Genomic DNA, 17,653 nt, shown 5'->3' with positions numbered 1-17,653 from the left:
TTGGGAATCTTTGGGATTCTTGGAAAACCTTGTGGAAGGTTCCCGGCGCACTGGGGGTGAATTGCGGAATGTTCCGGTTCCTAGAGTGTAGGAGCTCCCTTTTGTCACTTGTCCTGCATGGTTTTCTAAGTCGTCACCACTCTCCTATAATTTCTCACTCCACCTCTTTTTTTTCTTCTCAAAACGCTCACGTGCTTCTCCTCTCGCTCACAGTCTTCTACCACGTGTTGTTCTTCCACAATTTGTGTTTGTTCAACATGTGGGATGGAAATTTTTCTATGCTCTCTAGAGTGCAGCCTCTTAATACACTTTATTGACTGAGCATGCTCTCTCTCTCTCTCTCTCTCTCTCTCTCTCTCGTCTTATTCTCTCACAGAGGCTGCTACTTCAGATTATGTTTCTTACTTGCTACACTTCTTAAGTGTTTTTTTCTGTGTATTGTATCGGATAAAGGAAGCCTGCTATAATGAGATTGCATGTGGGCCTCTCTTGCAGTTCCACAGAGGGCAACAGTTGCACAGTAGATAGAGAGGGGGCGGGGAAGGGACTCTCGCAGGGGATTGAAATATCACCCCACTTGATGCCCCCCGAATCCAAAAGGTGTCGGGAGCGCTGCAGATCGGTAACTTCGGTATCTTTTCCACATCATAACGGAGTGACATTTTGGAACATGTCTGTAGGCTACACACGCGCTTGCGCTGGTCGTATCGGTACTCCTTGGGGTATAGTGTACTGATCGGTGCTCATTGAGTGCAGAGAGCGAATAGAGTCACAAGAAACATACGTCAAGGCACTCGAATTGCAGTTAAAATCCACCCTCTTTATCGAGGAGACAAATGCATTACAAGCAACCTACACATAAGAACCCCAAGGGCCTTGATTATATCTGTAAGCTATTCACTATTCTGTGTGACTCTCCCCCGCCCCCACCTTTCAATGTCATCCTGGGGTGTAATTGATTTGACAGATCTGTGTGAGCCCCCGTGTTTACTTAACACCAGACAGACTCATGTTCCTCTCTGTGGCTTTCTCCTCCCTTCACTTCCCAGCTCCCTGCGAAGGCCAGCTATTGTAAATAATGCACCTCCCTCCTTCTCCCCTCCCCAGCGATACTCCTCCTGCTCTCCTTCCTGCTGATGCTCTTCCCCTCCTTCCTGCTGATACTCCTCTTCCTCTCCTTCCTGCTGATACTCTTCTTCTTCCTCTCCTTCCTGCTGATACTCTTCCTCTCCTTCCTGCTGATACTCTTCCTCTTCCTCTCCTTCCTGCTGATACTCTTCTTCTTCCTCTCCTTCCTGCTGATACTCTTCCTCTCCTTCCTGCTGATACTCTTCCTCTCCTTCCTGCTGATACTCTTCCTCTCCTTCCTGCTGATACTCTTCCTCTCCTTCCTGCTGATACTCCTCCTGCTCTCCTTCCTGCTGATGCTCTTCCCCTCCTCCCCAGCGATACTCCTCCTCCTCTCCTTCCTGCTGATACTCTTCCCCTCCTTCCTGCTGATACTCTTCTTCTTCCTCTCCTTCCTGCTGATGCTCCTCCTCTCCTTCCTGCTGATACTCTTCCTCTTCCTCTCCTTCCTGCTGATACCCTTCCTCTTCCTCTCCTTCCTGCTGATACCCTTCCTCTTCCTCTCCTTCCTGCTGATACTCTTCCTCTTCCCCTCCTTCCTGCTGATGCTCTTCCTCTCCTTCCTGCTGATACTCTTCCTCTCCTTCCTGCTGATACTCTTCGTCTTCCTCTCCTTCCTGCTGATGCTCTTCCTCTCCTTCCTGCTGATGCTCTTCCTCTCCTTCCTGCTGATACTCTTCTTCTTCCTCTCCTTCCTGCTGATACTCTTCCTCTTCCTCTCCTTCCTGCTGATACTCTTCCTCTTCCTCTCCTTCCTGCTGATACTCTTCCTCTCCTTCCTGCTGATACTCTTCCTCTTCCTCTCCTTCCTGCTGATACTCTTCCTCTCCTTCCTGCTGATACTATTCCTCTCCTTCCTGCTGATACTCTTCCTCTTCCTCTCCTTCCTGCTGATACTCTTCCTCTTCCTCTCCTTCCTGCTGATACTCTTCCTCTCCTTCCTGCTGATACTATTCCTCTCCTTCCTGCTGATACTCTTCCTCTTCCTCTCCTTCCTGCTGATACTCTTCCTCTCCTTCCTGCTGATACTCTTCCTCTCCTTCCTGCTGATACTCTTCCTCTTCCTCTCCTTCCTGCTGATACTCTTCCTCTTCCTCTCCTTCCTGCTGATACTCTTCTTCTTCCTCTCCTTCCTGCTGATACTCTTCTTCTTCCTCTCCTTCCTGCTGATGCTCTTCCTCTCCTTCCTGCTGATACTCTTCCTCTTCCTCTCCTTCCTGCTGATGCTCTTCCTCTCCTTCCTGCTGATACTCTTCCTCCTGCTCCAGACCCCCCCCCCCCCCCCCCCCCATCTCCCTCTCCGTTATCACCGCCGCGGTTGCGAGACGAGCTCGTTCTGCCTCTTCCTGAGACGATTGTCTTAAAGCCAGAGAGGAGCTTCTGTCATCTTTATCCCTCTTCCTCTTGGCCGCCATCCACGCTGTTTCTCTTTTTGTCTTTTTAAGATCGGTCGGGCGGCTCCCGTCTTTACGAGCGGTGTGTGGTGTATTGTTTGGTTTAGTGCCTAGTTCCATTCACGGTCGACTATGATGGAGTATCATCTCCTCCGGTTTTATGGGACAGGGTTAGGTTTATCATAAAGCCCTTTTCAGTGGGAAGTGTGAGATCACAAAAAGGCGGGAGAGTATCGGCATCCAGTGGAGGCGGGAGCTCCACCCGGCTATCTATCATTCATAAAGTCTGGAGGGACGCCGGGGGCCCGTATATCAAGCGCTCCGCCGCTGCTGTGACCCGCTTCTAGAGGATGTGGCTGAGCGTTGCCAGGGATGTGCGCGACCTTGAGGAGAACGTCCTGGATAATTTGAAATATCCAAAGATCGGCGTAGACCGGGCCAAGTATAACATCAGCTGAAATAATGATTGTTGAAACGTGTGTGTGGGGGGGGGGGTGATGATCTCATAATGGGGAGTGTGTATTAAGTTTAGCTCCAGGTCGGGCCCAGTCCATCAACCCAACTAATTTATTCCCAGAAGCACTCACTGCCCCCCCCCCCCCCCCCCACTTCTTTTTCACACTATGGTCCAATTTGCCAAAAGTCTTAAGAAATGCAGAACGTAGCGGCGCTATCTTAACTGCCTTTCATTGGCTGTCGCGCACATACACAAAGATTACATACACGCATACATTACAACACATGCCTAAATTACAGACTTAAGCCTTTCCTGTCAAAACGTTTGTTCGCTCTAAGATAATAAGTCTAGCTTAGGTATACTACAAATGTCACCCCGGCTTAATACATCGTCTCTTACCCAGAGGTCTCTCTGTCTCTGTCTGTCTCTCTCTCTCTCTTGCTCCCTCTCGCTCTTTCCCCTCTCTCTTGCTCTCTTTCTCTCATTATCTTTCTCGCTCTCGCTCGCTCGCTCGCTCTTTCTCTTGCTATATCTCCCTCACTCTCACTCTCTCTCCCCTCCCTATCTGCACAGCCCTGTTGCACTTTGTCATCCTGTTGTACAGCTGCTCTATCAGTGGCTTTGCCAGGCGATGATGTGTCTGAGAGTTCACTCCTCATAGTCACAGGAGGCGGTGTCTATAGTATTGTTGGTTGTGCATAATGTGTATTTAACCCTTTCACTACCACACTACCAAAGGGTTAACCCTTTCACTGCGACAACACGGAAGGTTAACCCTTTCACTGCCACACGACAAAGGGTTAACCCGTTCACTACCACACCACAGACGGTTAAGGCCGTCTGTAGTGTGGTAGTGAAAGGTTAACCTTCTGTCGTGTGGTAGTGAAAGGGTTAAAGGGTTAAAGTATCTCTGGCTCTGATGCAATACGTCCGACTGGGAGGGGTGACTGTGTCTTTCCGTAGAGACGCAGGAGACACAGGAATGGGGACGGAAGCGGCCAATGGAGTTTGTTACAGTGAACTCCGTGCCGTCGGCGTAGCAACCTGAAAACGATTTCGGTACGCGGGTCTGTGCTGCTCTGAGCCTACAGTACAGCGGCACCGCGGAGGGAAGGGCATCCCTGGTTCACTTTGAGAAGTTGCACAAATGCAAATTTAATTTGCAATATGCTTAGCATGATGAATGGATGTGGCTTTTAATTCCACCCAGGTAGTTTAGTAATGCCCATTGGGGGAAAGGGGGAAAGGCGAGATTGATTATGATGATTTTGTTGTTTTGTAATAACTTGTCAGAACAAACGTACTGTAGGTTATAATTGAAAACAAACTATACACCCGTGTCGCATTAAAAGTCTGGGCGGATTAGAGTCTGATGTAAAGCGGTGCACGTCTCCCGCTGCATTTAAAACGCGAAGCCGAGCCGTTGGCATGCGGTGCATTTCCGTTTTTAGTTTCGACAAGCATTATGTTTCCATTCCGGCCGATGGTTATTCATATCTCGAGTGCGTCACGTCAATGTCTTCTCATGTGTGTTTCAATGTAACTTTATTTAGTGTTCAGATTCAGATTCCTTTATTGTCACGTATTTCAGTACCTTACAGCTAGAAAGAGTGAAATTCAATTTGTTGTGGTCCCTCGACCATAGCAGCTTCCAATAATATAAATGCAATACAATTGGCATAGAATAAGAATAAAATAATGTAGCGACCCTGGGATTTGGGTGGTTGGTCAGTCGAGCTGCCACTCTTCTGCACTCCGCCATTCCGGGGGGCTGGCGGTGACGTTATTGGTCGCGCCAGCCGCGGGTTGACAGAGTCGAGAGTGCGCGGGCTGACCTGGGGCGGTATAAGAGGGTGTGGCACCCAGCGTGCGCTCTCTTGGGGGCATGGGAAATGGTAGCAATGAGTCTGATACTGCAACCTGTATGAGAGTTGGTAATAAAGACCTGAACTGAGAACTATCATCAACCTGCCTCGAGAGTCGTGAATAACGTTTACAACTTCAAAACGTTACAATAAGATAAAATGACTAAAATAAAGATGACTATATATACAGTTCAAAGTGTGCAGTGTAGATAACAGGGTGTAGATATTATACTATATAACATTTAAATAACAAAATGGCTATGTACAGTTCCGAAAAGTATGTTGTGTAATGAGCAATATGCACATTTCTTTTTAGCACCGAGTGTGTAAAATGCAATGTGCAATATGGTTGTGTGTCAGCCGCAACGGTGTTTCTCAAGTGTAGTTGTAACGTGATGTTTCTTTCTGCCTTTCTTCCAGAGCTTTCCAGACCGGCGGAGAACACAAGGTAAGACTTTTTAAGCTTTTCAAAGACCAGCTCGGCACGATAGTCCAACCTCTGGACACGCGATTTGGGATGCTTTGGCAATGCGATCAACGGTCTTTTCCTCTGACCCGGAAATGAATTGGTCCCCTCATCTAGTGCCCCCAACGTACCCCCTCTGTGCGGGGGGGGGGGGGGAGTGTTCCTCTGTTCCCCGTGGTCTGCTCTCAGGACCGCGGTGAGGAAGGATGCAATCTGAAACTCCCTTGAAGCTTAGCACGCAGCCGGCCTCAACAACGTATTATGTCATCGCAAGTCGAAAAGTCCATTCTGATTCAATCACTTCTCCGGCACTCAAGGGGGTCCGTGTAGCACGCATTACCAAAGCATCGGTCCGTCGGTCGTTAGTTTGATTGCCTGTTTGCAGGATGGAATGATTACAGCATTGTGAATGTTGCCGTTCTTGGGCATAGCCTCATAGCTTTGCACGATCCCAGAGTCCAGAAGAAGTCTGTTTAGTAGCACTAACAGAAGCCTCATGGAAGTTAATACCCTCATTCATTACAGTTTTGTCATTTCCTACATTATGCTTCATAATTTTGTTGTTAACGGGCTGGAACACAATATGTCCTCAAGGAGGAAGAGTTCTGTGTCATCGGTCTATCGTAGTACATTGCAGTACACGCTCCACGTCCAATAAGAAATCTCATTAGTGAAACATGTCATCCAAACGTTCAAACACGGCAGACTTCTCACGTCGAGCACCTTCCATCAGCGGTGGCATATCGTTTGTACAGGCCCTGGCTTACGACCAAAACTAATATTTGTCAGACAGTGGAGTGTGTTTGCGCCTCTTGGGACGTTTTTCCTGCCAGCCATAATGACGGGCCGGTTAATCGTGAATAAGCAAGATGATTTGATTTTACTGTGATTTATCTTAAAAGACTGGCTTGGATTGTGCAACTGCAGAAAGAATGGTTTTGTGTTTTTTTTTGTGTGTTGAATATCTAACCGCATGTTGTGTGCTGTGCTGCTCTATGTCTCTCTTTCTCGCTCTCTTTCTCTTGCTCTCTTTCTCTCACTCTGTCTCCTCTTGCTCTCTTTCTCTCTCTTGCTCTCTTTCTCTCTCTCTCTCTCGCTCTTTCTCTCACTCTCTCGCTATATCTCTTGCTCCTTCTCTCTCTCTCTCTCTCTCTCTCTCTCTCTCTCTCTCTCTCTCTCTCTCTCTCTCTCTCTCTCTCTCTCTCTCTCTCTCTCTCTCTCTCTCTCTCTCTCTCTCTCTCTCTCTCACCCCCCACCCCCCCCCTAGGACTCGCTCGCCCCAGCCTCGGTTCAACCCAAGTACTCCTTTGCCCCCAGCACGGCAATTAACAAGATGGCGAGGCCGTTTTCAGCAGGTGGAGGTGGTGCCAACTCTGGCCCCGTTATAAAGCCTGTGGCCTACTCCCCTAAACTTAACACTCCACGCTCACAGGGGCCTGCCAGCATGCAGCAGCCACACAATGGGTAGGTGGATGAACAAAGAGAAACAGAGACCCAGCGTGACGCGTCTGGTTTTTGTGGCTCTGAACTATTTGATTGGTCTGGATTTGTTTCTGGGTTCTGTGTTCTGTTCCGTCGTCCTCCCGGTTTTAACGGAGGGTCCTTTTTAGGGAGGGGAAAAAAAAGAAAAGAAAAAAGGTCTAGATGTTGATGACGTTTCCTTGACAACAATGTGGTCTCACAGGACATCGCCATGGCAACGCTGGGACCGGGATTCTATTTATGAGTGAAGCGTTTTGAACGCTGGTCCCAGTCGGCGGTTGTTTACTTCTGCTGTATCTGTGACCAAACCCTTGTTGTATAGAAGCCCTGCTGTATATAACCTGGGCTTCCTGTGATGTCACGGTCTCTGCCAATGGGGGGGGTTCTGTTCCCCTCACTTTTTGCGGCCGTCTATATAGGTGGTTTCAGTGGAATTGACCTGATCTCGTGCCCTCTTGTCTCGGATCCTCCAATCACAAAGTTTGTCCGAGGGAAAGCGACCGCTGTGATTGGAGGATCAAGAAAAGAGGGTGGGGCGATTTGGCGTTTTCGGGGGAACGGCTTGGACTGCCGTTGATTTGCTGTTGCAATGTTTGCTAATATCAACAAGATCAAATGTTAATCCGTTTAGAATGTTTGTCGTCAAGTTGAAACGGTCTATGTATGAGATCTCTGAAATGAAGTCCACTTGGATGAATCGAATGCTGCAGCCGTCTTATTGGCTATATTGCTATATAGTCTATTTCCTCCACCATTGATTGATTGATTGAAAACTTTATTAACAGATTGCAGAATGGGTACAATACAGTACTCAATACTCAATACATGCAGTCATCATTCCTCAGTTTTAACCGTCCTCTGTGGCTGGACATGGCAATCTTCATATTTTTTCAAAACTCTCGAGGATTAATTTGTCTTCTGATCTTTTAGCTTTTATTTCGTTTTTTGGCAGACTGTTTCTTAAGGCGCTGCAGCTTTTTATTTCTCTCCCCAGTTATAATCGATGTAAACCTGTGGATATATATATTCTAATTATTATTATACCAAAATTGTGAACTTGGTGTACAGAGGACACAGGAAAATATAAACATTTTACAAGAGTTTCTTGAACCAGTTTTTTTTAAATGAGCAGCTTTGAAAGTGTCCCTCATGGAAGTGAGACAGGTGGTCTTTTGGTGCATTGCAGTCTACGTCTTGTAATTTGGGGGATGGTAGTGGTGGCCTGACTTCTGGCACTGGCTTGATGTTGTCTGTTGCTGTATTTAGCCTCTCTCTCGCTCGCTCTCTCTCAGGACCCCTCCCATAAAATCTGCTGAGTTCTCAAAGTGCGTTTTACTGCTGTGGTGCTGGATTACACAGCAGCCTTTACTTGGAGCGATCTTACATGGAGCTAAAGGTGCCACTGTCTGTGGGACTGGGCTGATTCCAGGGGGGAAAAGGGGCCGGCCTCTGGGCTGCATTGTGATGAGCCTCGGGCCTTACTAAAGACAATCACCGCCTGGCTCCAGACTTTGGCGACGATCTAATTTGGCACGCGGACAACGCGTTTTTAATGTGTCTGGGGCTGGGCTTGTAGCATCGAAGCTGGTTTGGCGTAACGCTGTTTGCACAGGGCTTACGCTGCTATCGTGATGCACGGCGGCAGTGACATTTCACCATTATTGACTGGGTATTAGAGCACATAATGGGAATATTTGACTTGCCGGAGTAGCACGGAAAGTAGGCTCGGTTTCGTTAGCAAATACCACTGCTATTGACACAACTGTCAGCGGGATTGGCCATACATGAGTGAGAGGTGGCGGGATGGGACGGGGGGGTGTTTTCTTTGTACCGAGGCTGCCGAGTAATTTCAGGTCAGAATGACAGACAATAGGATGTGCTTGACATTACCCACAATGCCGTCTTTCTTTTCCCGCCAACAATAACGTGTCTCTTGTCACCTACTGCACGTTTTCCGCATCCCCCCCGATAATAGTTTTTCTCCCGAGTGCCGTTTGTGTACCTGCCTCCTGTTGTTGTTTTGACACGTCACGCCTCTTCTCTTCTCCCAAACTGAACTCTGACCCTCTTATCTCTTCACTCTCCACTCTTTCTGTCACTCTCTCTCTTTTTTCCCCCCAACAGCAGATGGAAAGTCATGGAAAGTCAGTACAGCTCCTCTTATTTCCTTCACATTCTGACTGAAACATTGTGTGCCTGTCAAATTATCATTCATTCTCAAATAACCTCCCATCCTTCAACAGGCGCAATTATTTGAAATTAAAAAAATATTTTTGTTAGTGAATTAGCACCTTATTATTGTTTTTGGACACATTCAGAAGTTGACTTGTAGGCCCCCCCCCCAGGCAAAGCTGAAATAATTTTTACAGATCCCTCTCAGAATTGTCTCTAACTGACAACCTTCCTTCCCTTTTGCTGGTTCTGTCTGTTCACACTTCCCTGTACTGTCTCTGTCTCTTCTTCTCTGTCTCCTCTTCTCTGTCGTACCCACGGCCCGTTCTACAGGGAAACACATGACTATGAAATGATGTACCACCATGTGTCAAAGTAAGAGACTGATGAATGCAGGCTTTCTGTCTGAACAGCATGTTGGGCATGTCGGTCACGGTAGGACAGAATAGCCAGCGCCCTCCTTGGGTTATAGGTGATGAGGTCTTAACGTTTGAATGGAAATCGGGGTAAATGACGGCGCCAGGCGTACTGTATAATAAACATAAGTCGTTGGCAAAACCAGCCATCACTCGCGATCCATGTTTTTTTCCAATTGATCTGCACCTGCTGTGACATAATATTTGTAGTCTTGTGATGCGTACGTGCCATGTTTTGACAACCGTTCCACCAGCATTGATTTTAATTAAAGTTTAGTATATATTTAATCTACTGTATAATTCACGTGTGTGTGTGTGCGAGAGAAAGGGGAACTACGACCAATTTCAGAATTCATGTTAGTTTTTGAACGAGATGGTTCTTTCAAAATTAACAACTCTCGCCCCCCCCCAAAATGTATTGTATACCTGACTTCATCCCATATACAATTTGAAGCCTCTCCATAGATGATGAATCGGGGAACGATTTTATAGATGACACTCTATAGCTCCCAGGGGAATGTTCTGAGATCATATCTACATTTTCTGTAGTTTCAGAACTACTCTACTATAAACCCTACTATAAAACTACGCTTATTTGGCTCCGTCTCCTATTCCCCGTCTGCAGAGCAGCTCCAGACATTATACTTGATGACATCACACGGTCCGTGGCCTGATATGTATCATTTTGGGGTCCTTAACAAGTTTGAGAAGTCTGTCCTAGGCCAAGGAAATTACATATTGGAATTCTTGACTTGTGCGGAGTTCCCCTTTTTTTTAACGTGTGTACAAGAAGCCATTCACTAAACCTTAGTCATGTGTCCATCCGTCCAACCATGTGACATTCATTCAATCTTTATTCCGTGATATGAAGGGATCTGAATAATCGACGTCGCACGGTGTGTTTGTTCAGGTCGTCCTCTCGGACGTCATTTGATTAGCTGACCTGTGGTGAACAGGTGTTAACCAGGGCCGTGTCCTGTGGTGTTATGTTCTGTTCTGTTGCTGCTGCTGCTGCTGCTGCTGCTGCTGGGTGTGTGTTCTATAGGCACGGTCTGAGGGCCGACCACATGCCCTGTTTCATCCCCAACGACCGCAGCAAGAAGAGGCTGATCGAGGACACTCAGGACTGGCAGCCTCGCACCGGGACCACGCAGTCCCGCTCCTTCCGCATCCTGGCCCAGCTCACAGGAACCGACTTCAGTAAGTCGGCGGGGACCAGGCCTGGCACAGACAGACGGACAGACGGGGGGGGGGGGGGGACGGGACAGACGGGGGACAGACGGGGGGGGCTGTGAAGGATAGCGTAGCCGTAGGCCTAATGAGAAGCTTTCTCCAAGCGTCTGTAACATCCAGGCAGCTACAGGATATATATATTTTATATCCATGGGATCCAAAACACTTGATCTGGTAATTTTCACAGTGTCGACGTCTGCTCTCCCTGGGCAAGTCTGTCCATGAAAATATATCTGTGCGGCATGTAGAGAATAGATTGGAATGTGAACAGGGATAGATGGGGGGGGGGGGGGGGGGAGAGACTGAGAGAGGCTGAGGTCTAGGAGTGGGTACGTTTCAGGCTAGTGCCACAAGGGGGAGAGAGTTGACTACAGATGAACCAAGAGGAATCCTAGGATTCATCTGGCTGACGGGAGAGTGAGTGACGGGAGCTCGAGATGGACTGAAGAGAAAAGTGTAGTTTTGAGCCTCTGGAAATCGACTTGTCGGTATGCTTTTACCTTCAAGGACAGTGTGTCGTTTTATATGATTAGAACTATCCTAATGACATCTACTCGGCATGGTATTTTCTTGTCAAAATAAAGTGGCAAGTGGCATAGCAAGAAAACATACTTCTACAGCTAGAAGAATAGCAGTAGGCCAGTACTGTGTGACTATCCACAGCTGCCTCCTTGTAGTCAATTAGTTGACTGAACGTTTATCAGTCTTAAGTGACTTCGCTTTTTCTTTTTTTTCTCATGTTTTTTTGTTATTGTTGCATAAATGATTAGTCATTGCTTGGTCATAACTGGAAAAGTACATGTATTTCTCGAATCTCAATAATACAGCTACACAAATAGGTCTTTTAATAAACAGCTAAGATTTAGATAGGTCCATCTGCACGACAATAATGTAAATGGGATTCTACATATTTGTGCATGCTCAGTTTAACCGGAGAAATCGAAACTAATTTATTTTAGGTTGAGGACATGCCCGTAATACTGTGTTGCAGTCTGTCTATAAACCAGTGAGGCGTTCTGACATGCGTCTCTCATGCATTTCTCAGTGCAGGATCCAGATGATGAGAACATGAAGAGGGCCAGGTAAAAGAGTGTGCCGTCACAAACGCCACTGACCGTATTCAGACGGCGGCCATTTTGCTCTCATGTCATGCTCGGGTTGGGATTCTGCGAAATGCCCCGCCGTGTGGTCAATTGAGTTGAGCGGTGTTATTCTCACAGAACTTCAATGGATGGACGGGGGGCCTTTTTCCTAGTGCATCAACATTGGGAAATCTCCATTAGTAAGCTTTTTTAAGATGGCTGCCATAGAATTTGGCGCAACTTGATGATGTCATGGGAAACTAGCGTCGCCATGTGTAGGCATGCGACCCAGAAAGACGAGCGTTCATCACAACTGCCACTGGAATCAAACCAACTTGTGATTTGTTTCCATGATGACGACAACGTTCTATGGCAGCCATTTGAAGGTGTTAGGCCTAGAAGCATTATTCACAGTATGCGATTGCAGACGTCTTGGTTGCAAACTGGTGGTTGTATGGCGAAACGCATCAACATGTCGCTATGAATTAGAAGGATATGACGGTATCTCACAGTTCTTTGCATTCATGAGGATGTAGCCTCTATGTGGGATCAGAATCACAGCTGGAATAAATTGGTCACTGAGCCTGACACAGAAAGTCTGATCTGCTAGCCAGTAGATCAGTAGCTAGTAAGTAATTAAAACGGTTGGCTACAATTCAATTAATTGAAGTGGTTCAAAAACAATCATGGCAACCGTGAGAATTGATTCATCACCTGCTAGCACAGGTTAAGCCACACACTCCTATGCAGAGATTTGGACGACGTTTCACTTCAGGCTGTGTGACGTTTAGGAGTAGAGAGCCCTGGGAGCTCTGCATAGGAGTGTGGTTAATGTTGATCTCCCGGAGCAACCGGTCACACTGGTTCAATTAATTTGTTTACATTCGACGGCTTCCTTGACGTCTCCTTCCAGTAGTGCTTCTAGAGGTGTAGCCTAGCAACCAAATCACCAATCCTTCTAGAGGTGTAGCCTAGCAGCCAAATCACCATTCTGTCAATCCTTCTAGAGGTGTAGCCTAGCAGCCAAATCACCATTCCATCAATTGAAGTTCTGTGATTATTCTTTATTTATTTTTTTTGATCCGTTTTCATCCGAAACTTAAAGTGTTGCGGTGCTAATGTGCTTGCGTGTGAAAATGTCAGTTCAACAATCGGTTAAAATATATATATTTTTTTTAAGTTGGAAGTATTTGAATCCCCCGTTTGCTGTTTTACTGTTGAATTATTTGTAAAATTGTAGCTGCTTTTAGTGCTAACACAATTGCGTGTGGTCGTGTCGTGTGAGATGTTCTTCATTCCTCATCGCATCATTAGCGAGAGCCTGTTGCATGCATATCTGCATGAATATCTGCTACCTAATATCATTTAGAGCTCTTTCAATCTCACAGACCTAATACATAATGACTTGTCTGGTTTTCAAGGTCCATCTCGGACCCATTTGAACCTTATTCTGTCTGTGCTAATTGACTTTGCTCATTCTGTTTTCTCACTGTCTACTCCCATCACCTTGTTCCGTCTCTTCCTACCCTCTTCTCACTGTCCACTCCCATCACCTTGTCCCGTCTCTTCCTACCTACGCCCCTTCCTGTCCTGTCTCCTTGTCTCTTCTCTCTGCGCGTGGTCAGGGAAAAGTTCCTTACGGAGATCCAGAGTCCCCGCTACGCCCGCCTGAGGGACTGGCACCACGACAGGTCCGCTCGCGCCCTCAATATCAAATCGTGAGCGTCGCCTCGAGACGTCGCCCGAGAGCAGAGCCCGGCCAGAGCCTGCTAGCGGTAGTCACCGTGACAACTAAGCCACGACAAGGAGGAGGATGATGATGATAGCCAACGATCCAATGGCAGTTCACAAACTCGCCCGCCCGAAAAAAACGGAAGAGGGGGAAAATGGGGATGGAAAATATTTAGAAATAGGACAAAAGAAAACGTAAAAAAAAAATATTGAAGTAACGCTGCCTAGATGACAAAGAAGACTTAAGTGGAACCTTGCATACTGAGCCTAAATGTCCGATCTCCCACAGTATTTTTGACTTGACGAGTGTTTGTCAACACTTTGTGGATCACCTTTTGTGTCCCTTCTAGTTCCCAGTTCACACCGTCAGTCAGAGTGCTCTCCGCACTGAGTCAGAGTGCTCTTAGTGGGGGAGGGGGGGGGGGGGGCTCCACCATTCTGTTCTTTATTCCTCTTTGATTGTGTAGTTCAGACCCTTATTTGATCTATAATCTCACTCTTTCTCTCTCTCTCTGTGCTCTCTCTCTCTTTCTGCTCTGTGTTTTTTAGTTCTTCATCTTTTACCGTTGTCGTTTCTGAGACCCTCATCTTTTAGGCTTCTCTCACCGATGGTAAAGACGGGGGAGATACATGTTTTTCTTTCTGCTGTCATCAAAAATATAAAACCATCTGAAAAAAACACAACCTTTCCTCTCCTCCTTTTGTCTCTGTCCTTTTCCTCCGCCTCCTCTCTCCTTGTCTCCTCTTCTACTACTATTGTGTTGACGCATTGTAAACGTTCAGGTTCAGATCCACCTCCATATCATATCCTACCTCATATCGTGTTGATGTGTAGCATTCCGCCTTGGTCAAGTCAAGTCAAGTCAGTTTTATTTGTATAGCACGTTTACAAATGACTAACAGCCAAACCAAAGTGCTTCACAGCATGATAAAAAACACATACAATGCAATAAAAATACACTAGAAAAGAGGTAGAGTACAGTACATATAGGAAAGCAAGGGCAAAGTGCAATCAAAGAGACAAGAAAATTTGATAAAAAATGCAGAGTGACAGCTGACGTCATGTATAGATGCTGGGCTAGCTCTGGTCAAAGGCCAGGGAGAAGAGGTGTGTTTTGAGCAAGGATTTAAAAACCTCCAGGCTCTGGGCAGATCTTATGTGGGGGGGGGGGGGGCTGATGATATGCAAGGTGATACGCAAGGAACGAGAAAATACAGGATGCATAGCTATTTCTGCACAAAAATTATAGAATGCCATTGCTGTTTAACCCTTGTGTCTGAAAACTAAGTGTTACACTCTTACCATTAAGGGACTAAATTGTCCTCTTCAAAAACCCCATAAAAATATATGTTGAAATAATTGTTCACAATTCCACCCCCCCATACATCTTTTATTGAACTTCAGCCCTGATCATAACCACCAAATATTAAATTCATCAATCAAATGCAAAGTAGATTTTTCTGGAGGGGATTATTACAGGCTACCATATGTCAATGATTAGCAACGACACAGATTTTGATGGATTTTTTTTGTTTTTTTGTAATGTCAGACATTACGTACAAAACTGCGGACTTGCAAGTATCTGAAGAAATGTGACCTCGAAAGAGGTGTAGCTGTAATTGGAGCTAGTAAAGAAAAAGATTGTAAACCAAAATGTCGTCTAAACTGATTCCATATCCTAAGTGTTGATTTGACAATAATATTTTTAGAGTTTAGAGATTAAAAATGAAATACTCCCATTATTCTGAAAAGAGTTGTTGTTAAATCTGACATTACAAAAAAACTAAAAATCAGTGTTGTTGTGGAATCCATTTCTCGTCTTTATGGGTTTTATCTGAGGAGTTGGAAAAACTCTGGCACATAAACATCGATTTACATTTTGGCGCAAAAACACAGCTTTTCAGAAGCACCGCGAGGAAAAGTCTCCAATCTAATAATGTATTTGTAAGGCCTGACAACACACGTTAATGTCCCCATGGGCCGGACACGTCTTCTTTAAACAAGCCAAGAAGAAACATCACAAAAAAATTGAGAACAAAACAAAAACACCATTAAGTCCAACATAAAATGTTAGATAAATAAATGAATGAATGCAACACTCTCAGACATACCCCACGTGAAGGGAAGGAAAAACTCACAAAAAACCTAGCAATAGGAAAAAAGCACCACAGGCAATGTGGAGGGGAGAAACCTTAGAAGGGCCGTTCAAGGGGCGATCTCCCTTCTTAGATGTCGCTGATAGTAGTGTTGCTATAAAACAGGCGAAACAGTTGGTAAGCATGTACATATACGTGTAATGAAACACAAATAAGTACATGCAATAGCAACTGGGGTACATAAGAACATTTTGGAACATTGAAAATAGATCTGATGGGGGTGGCGTAGAGAGGATCGCAGCCTCCCGGCCATCATCACGGGACGTCCACCACTCCGGTCATCACCACGAGACATCCACTCACAGGGAGACTGGGACAGGCATTAGACAGTTGGAACTCGTTCAGAAACCAGTGCCAGGATGAGATAAGAAACGGATGGGAGAGTTCACATGTTGGTTTGGGTTGACACGGAGTCGCTGAGGCATGTAGCAGGGCTGCGGGAGCCTAATGGTTCGTGCCACACACACTTTAGAACTGACAGATTGCCGGTGTTGAACTCCAAAACGGGCCGGGGGAAGTCTGGACACGAACGAGGAACACTCGACAATTACTGTTAAACGTGCCTTTTGAGCAAGGCATCGAACCCACCACTCTTCCATGTGTTATTGTGTTGACCGATCTGAACCTCGCAAATACCTCCCCCGGGCTTTTACTGTCGGGGAAGAACCTTCTTACTGTTTTTACCATCATACTATGTCTATACTACTATCTACTATGTAATATGCTACTATGCCCATACTACTATACACTATGCCTATACTATCCACTATGCTACTATGTCTATACTACTATGTAATATGCTACTATCTATACTACCATCTACTATGTAATATGCTACTATGCCTATACTACTATACTATGTAATATGCTACTATGCCTATATGTAATATGCTACTATGCCTATACTACTATCTACTATGTAATATGTACTATGCCTATACTATCCACTATGCTACTATGTCTATACTACTATATATGTACTACTATGTCTATACTATCTACTATTTATATGCTACTATGTCTATACTACTATATATGTACTACTATGTCTATACTATCTACTATTTATATGCTACTATGTCTATACTACTATCTACTATTTATATGCTACTATGTCTATACTACCATCTACTATGTAATATGCTACTATGCCTATACTACTATCTACTATGCTACTATGTCTATACTACTATATACTATGCTACTATGCCTATACTACTACCTACTATGCTGATATTATGTCTAATGTCTATACTATGCACTCGCTCTAATTCGCCACTGCTAGACGAACGCACACGTAGCCCTCGGGCTGCAGAGAGGTGCACCCCTCCCTCTGACTTGTTGTTACACAGTTTGTAAGTCTCTTTGGATGAAAGCATCTTGCTAAATTAAGTGTAAATGTTAAAAGAGGGATCTCTGGCTCACTTTACAAAACGAGTGAAGAAACGTGTCCCGTGCGTTTACTCTCTCGGCAGCGGCACGCGCCGTTGACATTTACATAAGCTGGTCCATTTTGAAACCGTCACCTATTCAATATTCATAGGCTACAGTTCCCTAGCTGTCTCTATTTCATATTCTTTGTGAAATGCCCGTGTTTTGCTTTTGTTGCGTCAGGCGAATTTATCCCTCTAGTTGAAAGCCTCTTTGCCTCAATTTGTGGCGCCTGGAGAGAAGCCGTGTCCCTCGCTGCCCTGTTCGCCTTCCTTCCTCCGCGTGTGTTCAAACCACCTCTAAATTGATCTAATTTTTTATTTTTTTCAAAACTTTGTTTAATGGAGTTTTTCGTTGCAATATGAGATGAGCACAAGGTCTACTGTACACATATATGCCCGATGTATTGCACATATCTACATATAAGTAGTCAAAATATAGGTCTGTTGAATGTAAACAATATACATATTGCACAAAGCTACATATAATTAGTCAAAATATATATAGGTCTGTTGAATATAAACAATATGCCTATTGCACAAAGCTATGTATAAATAGACAAAATATAGGTCTGTTGAATGTAAACAATATACATATTGCACAAAGCTACATATAATTAGTCAAAATATATATAGGTCT

General features: G+C 45.4%; 1 protein-coding gene across 3 annotated transcripts in view; it reads left to right on the top strand.

Moving 5' to 3' along the window:
- The window catches only part of pdlim7 (PDZ and LIM domain 7), a 71,880-nt gene that overhangs the window by 32,169 nt on the left and 22,058 nt on the right, over window positions 1-17,653 (top strand). For 2 of the 3 annotated variants that reach the window (XM_084332522.1, XM_084332523.1), the window contains exons 4-5: window positions 5,265-5,292; window positions 6,578-6,774. In XM_084332522.1, coding sequence (XP_084188648.1) covers window positions 5,265-5,292; window positions 6,578-6,774 — 225 coding nt within the window. Of the gene's footprint in view, window positions 1-5,264; window positions 5,293-6,577; window positions 6,775-10,425; window positions 10,581-11,658; window positions 11,696-17,653 lie in introns of all 3 variants that reach the window. The other variant, XM_084332524.1, reaches the window with a different exon arrangement.

Source organism: Notolepis coatsorum (assembly GCF_963971535.1).
Source record: "Notolepis coatsorum genome assembly, chromosome: 16".
In the NCBI taxonomy this organism is placed as follows: domain Eukaryota; kingdom Metazoa; phylum Chordata; class Actinopteri; order Aulopiformes; family Paralepididae; genus Notolepis; species Notolepis coatsorum.
Note: the sequence above shows the minus strand (reverse complement) of the source record. Positions and strands in the feature narration are given on the sequence as shown.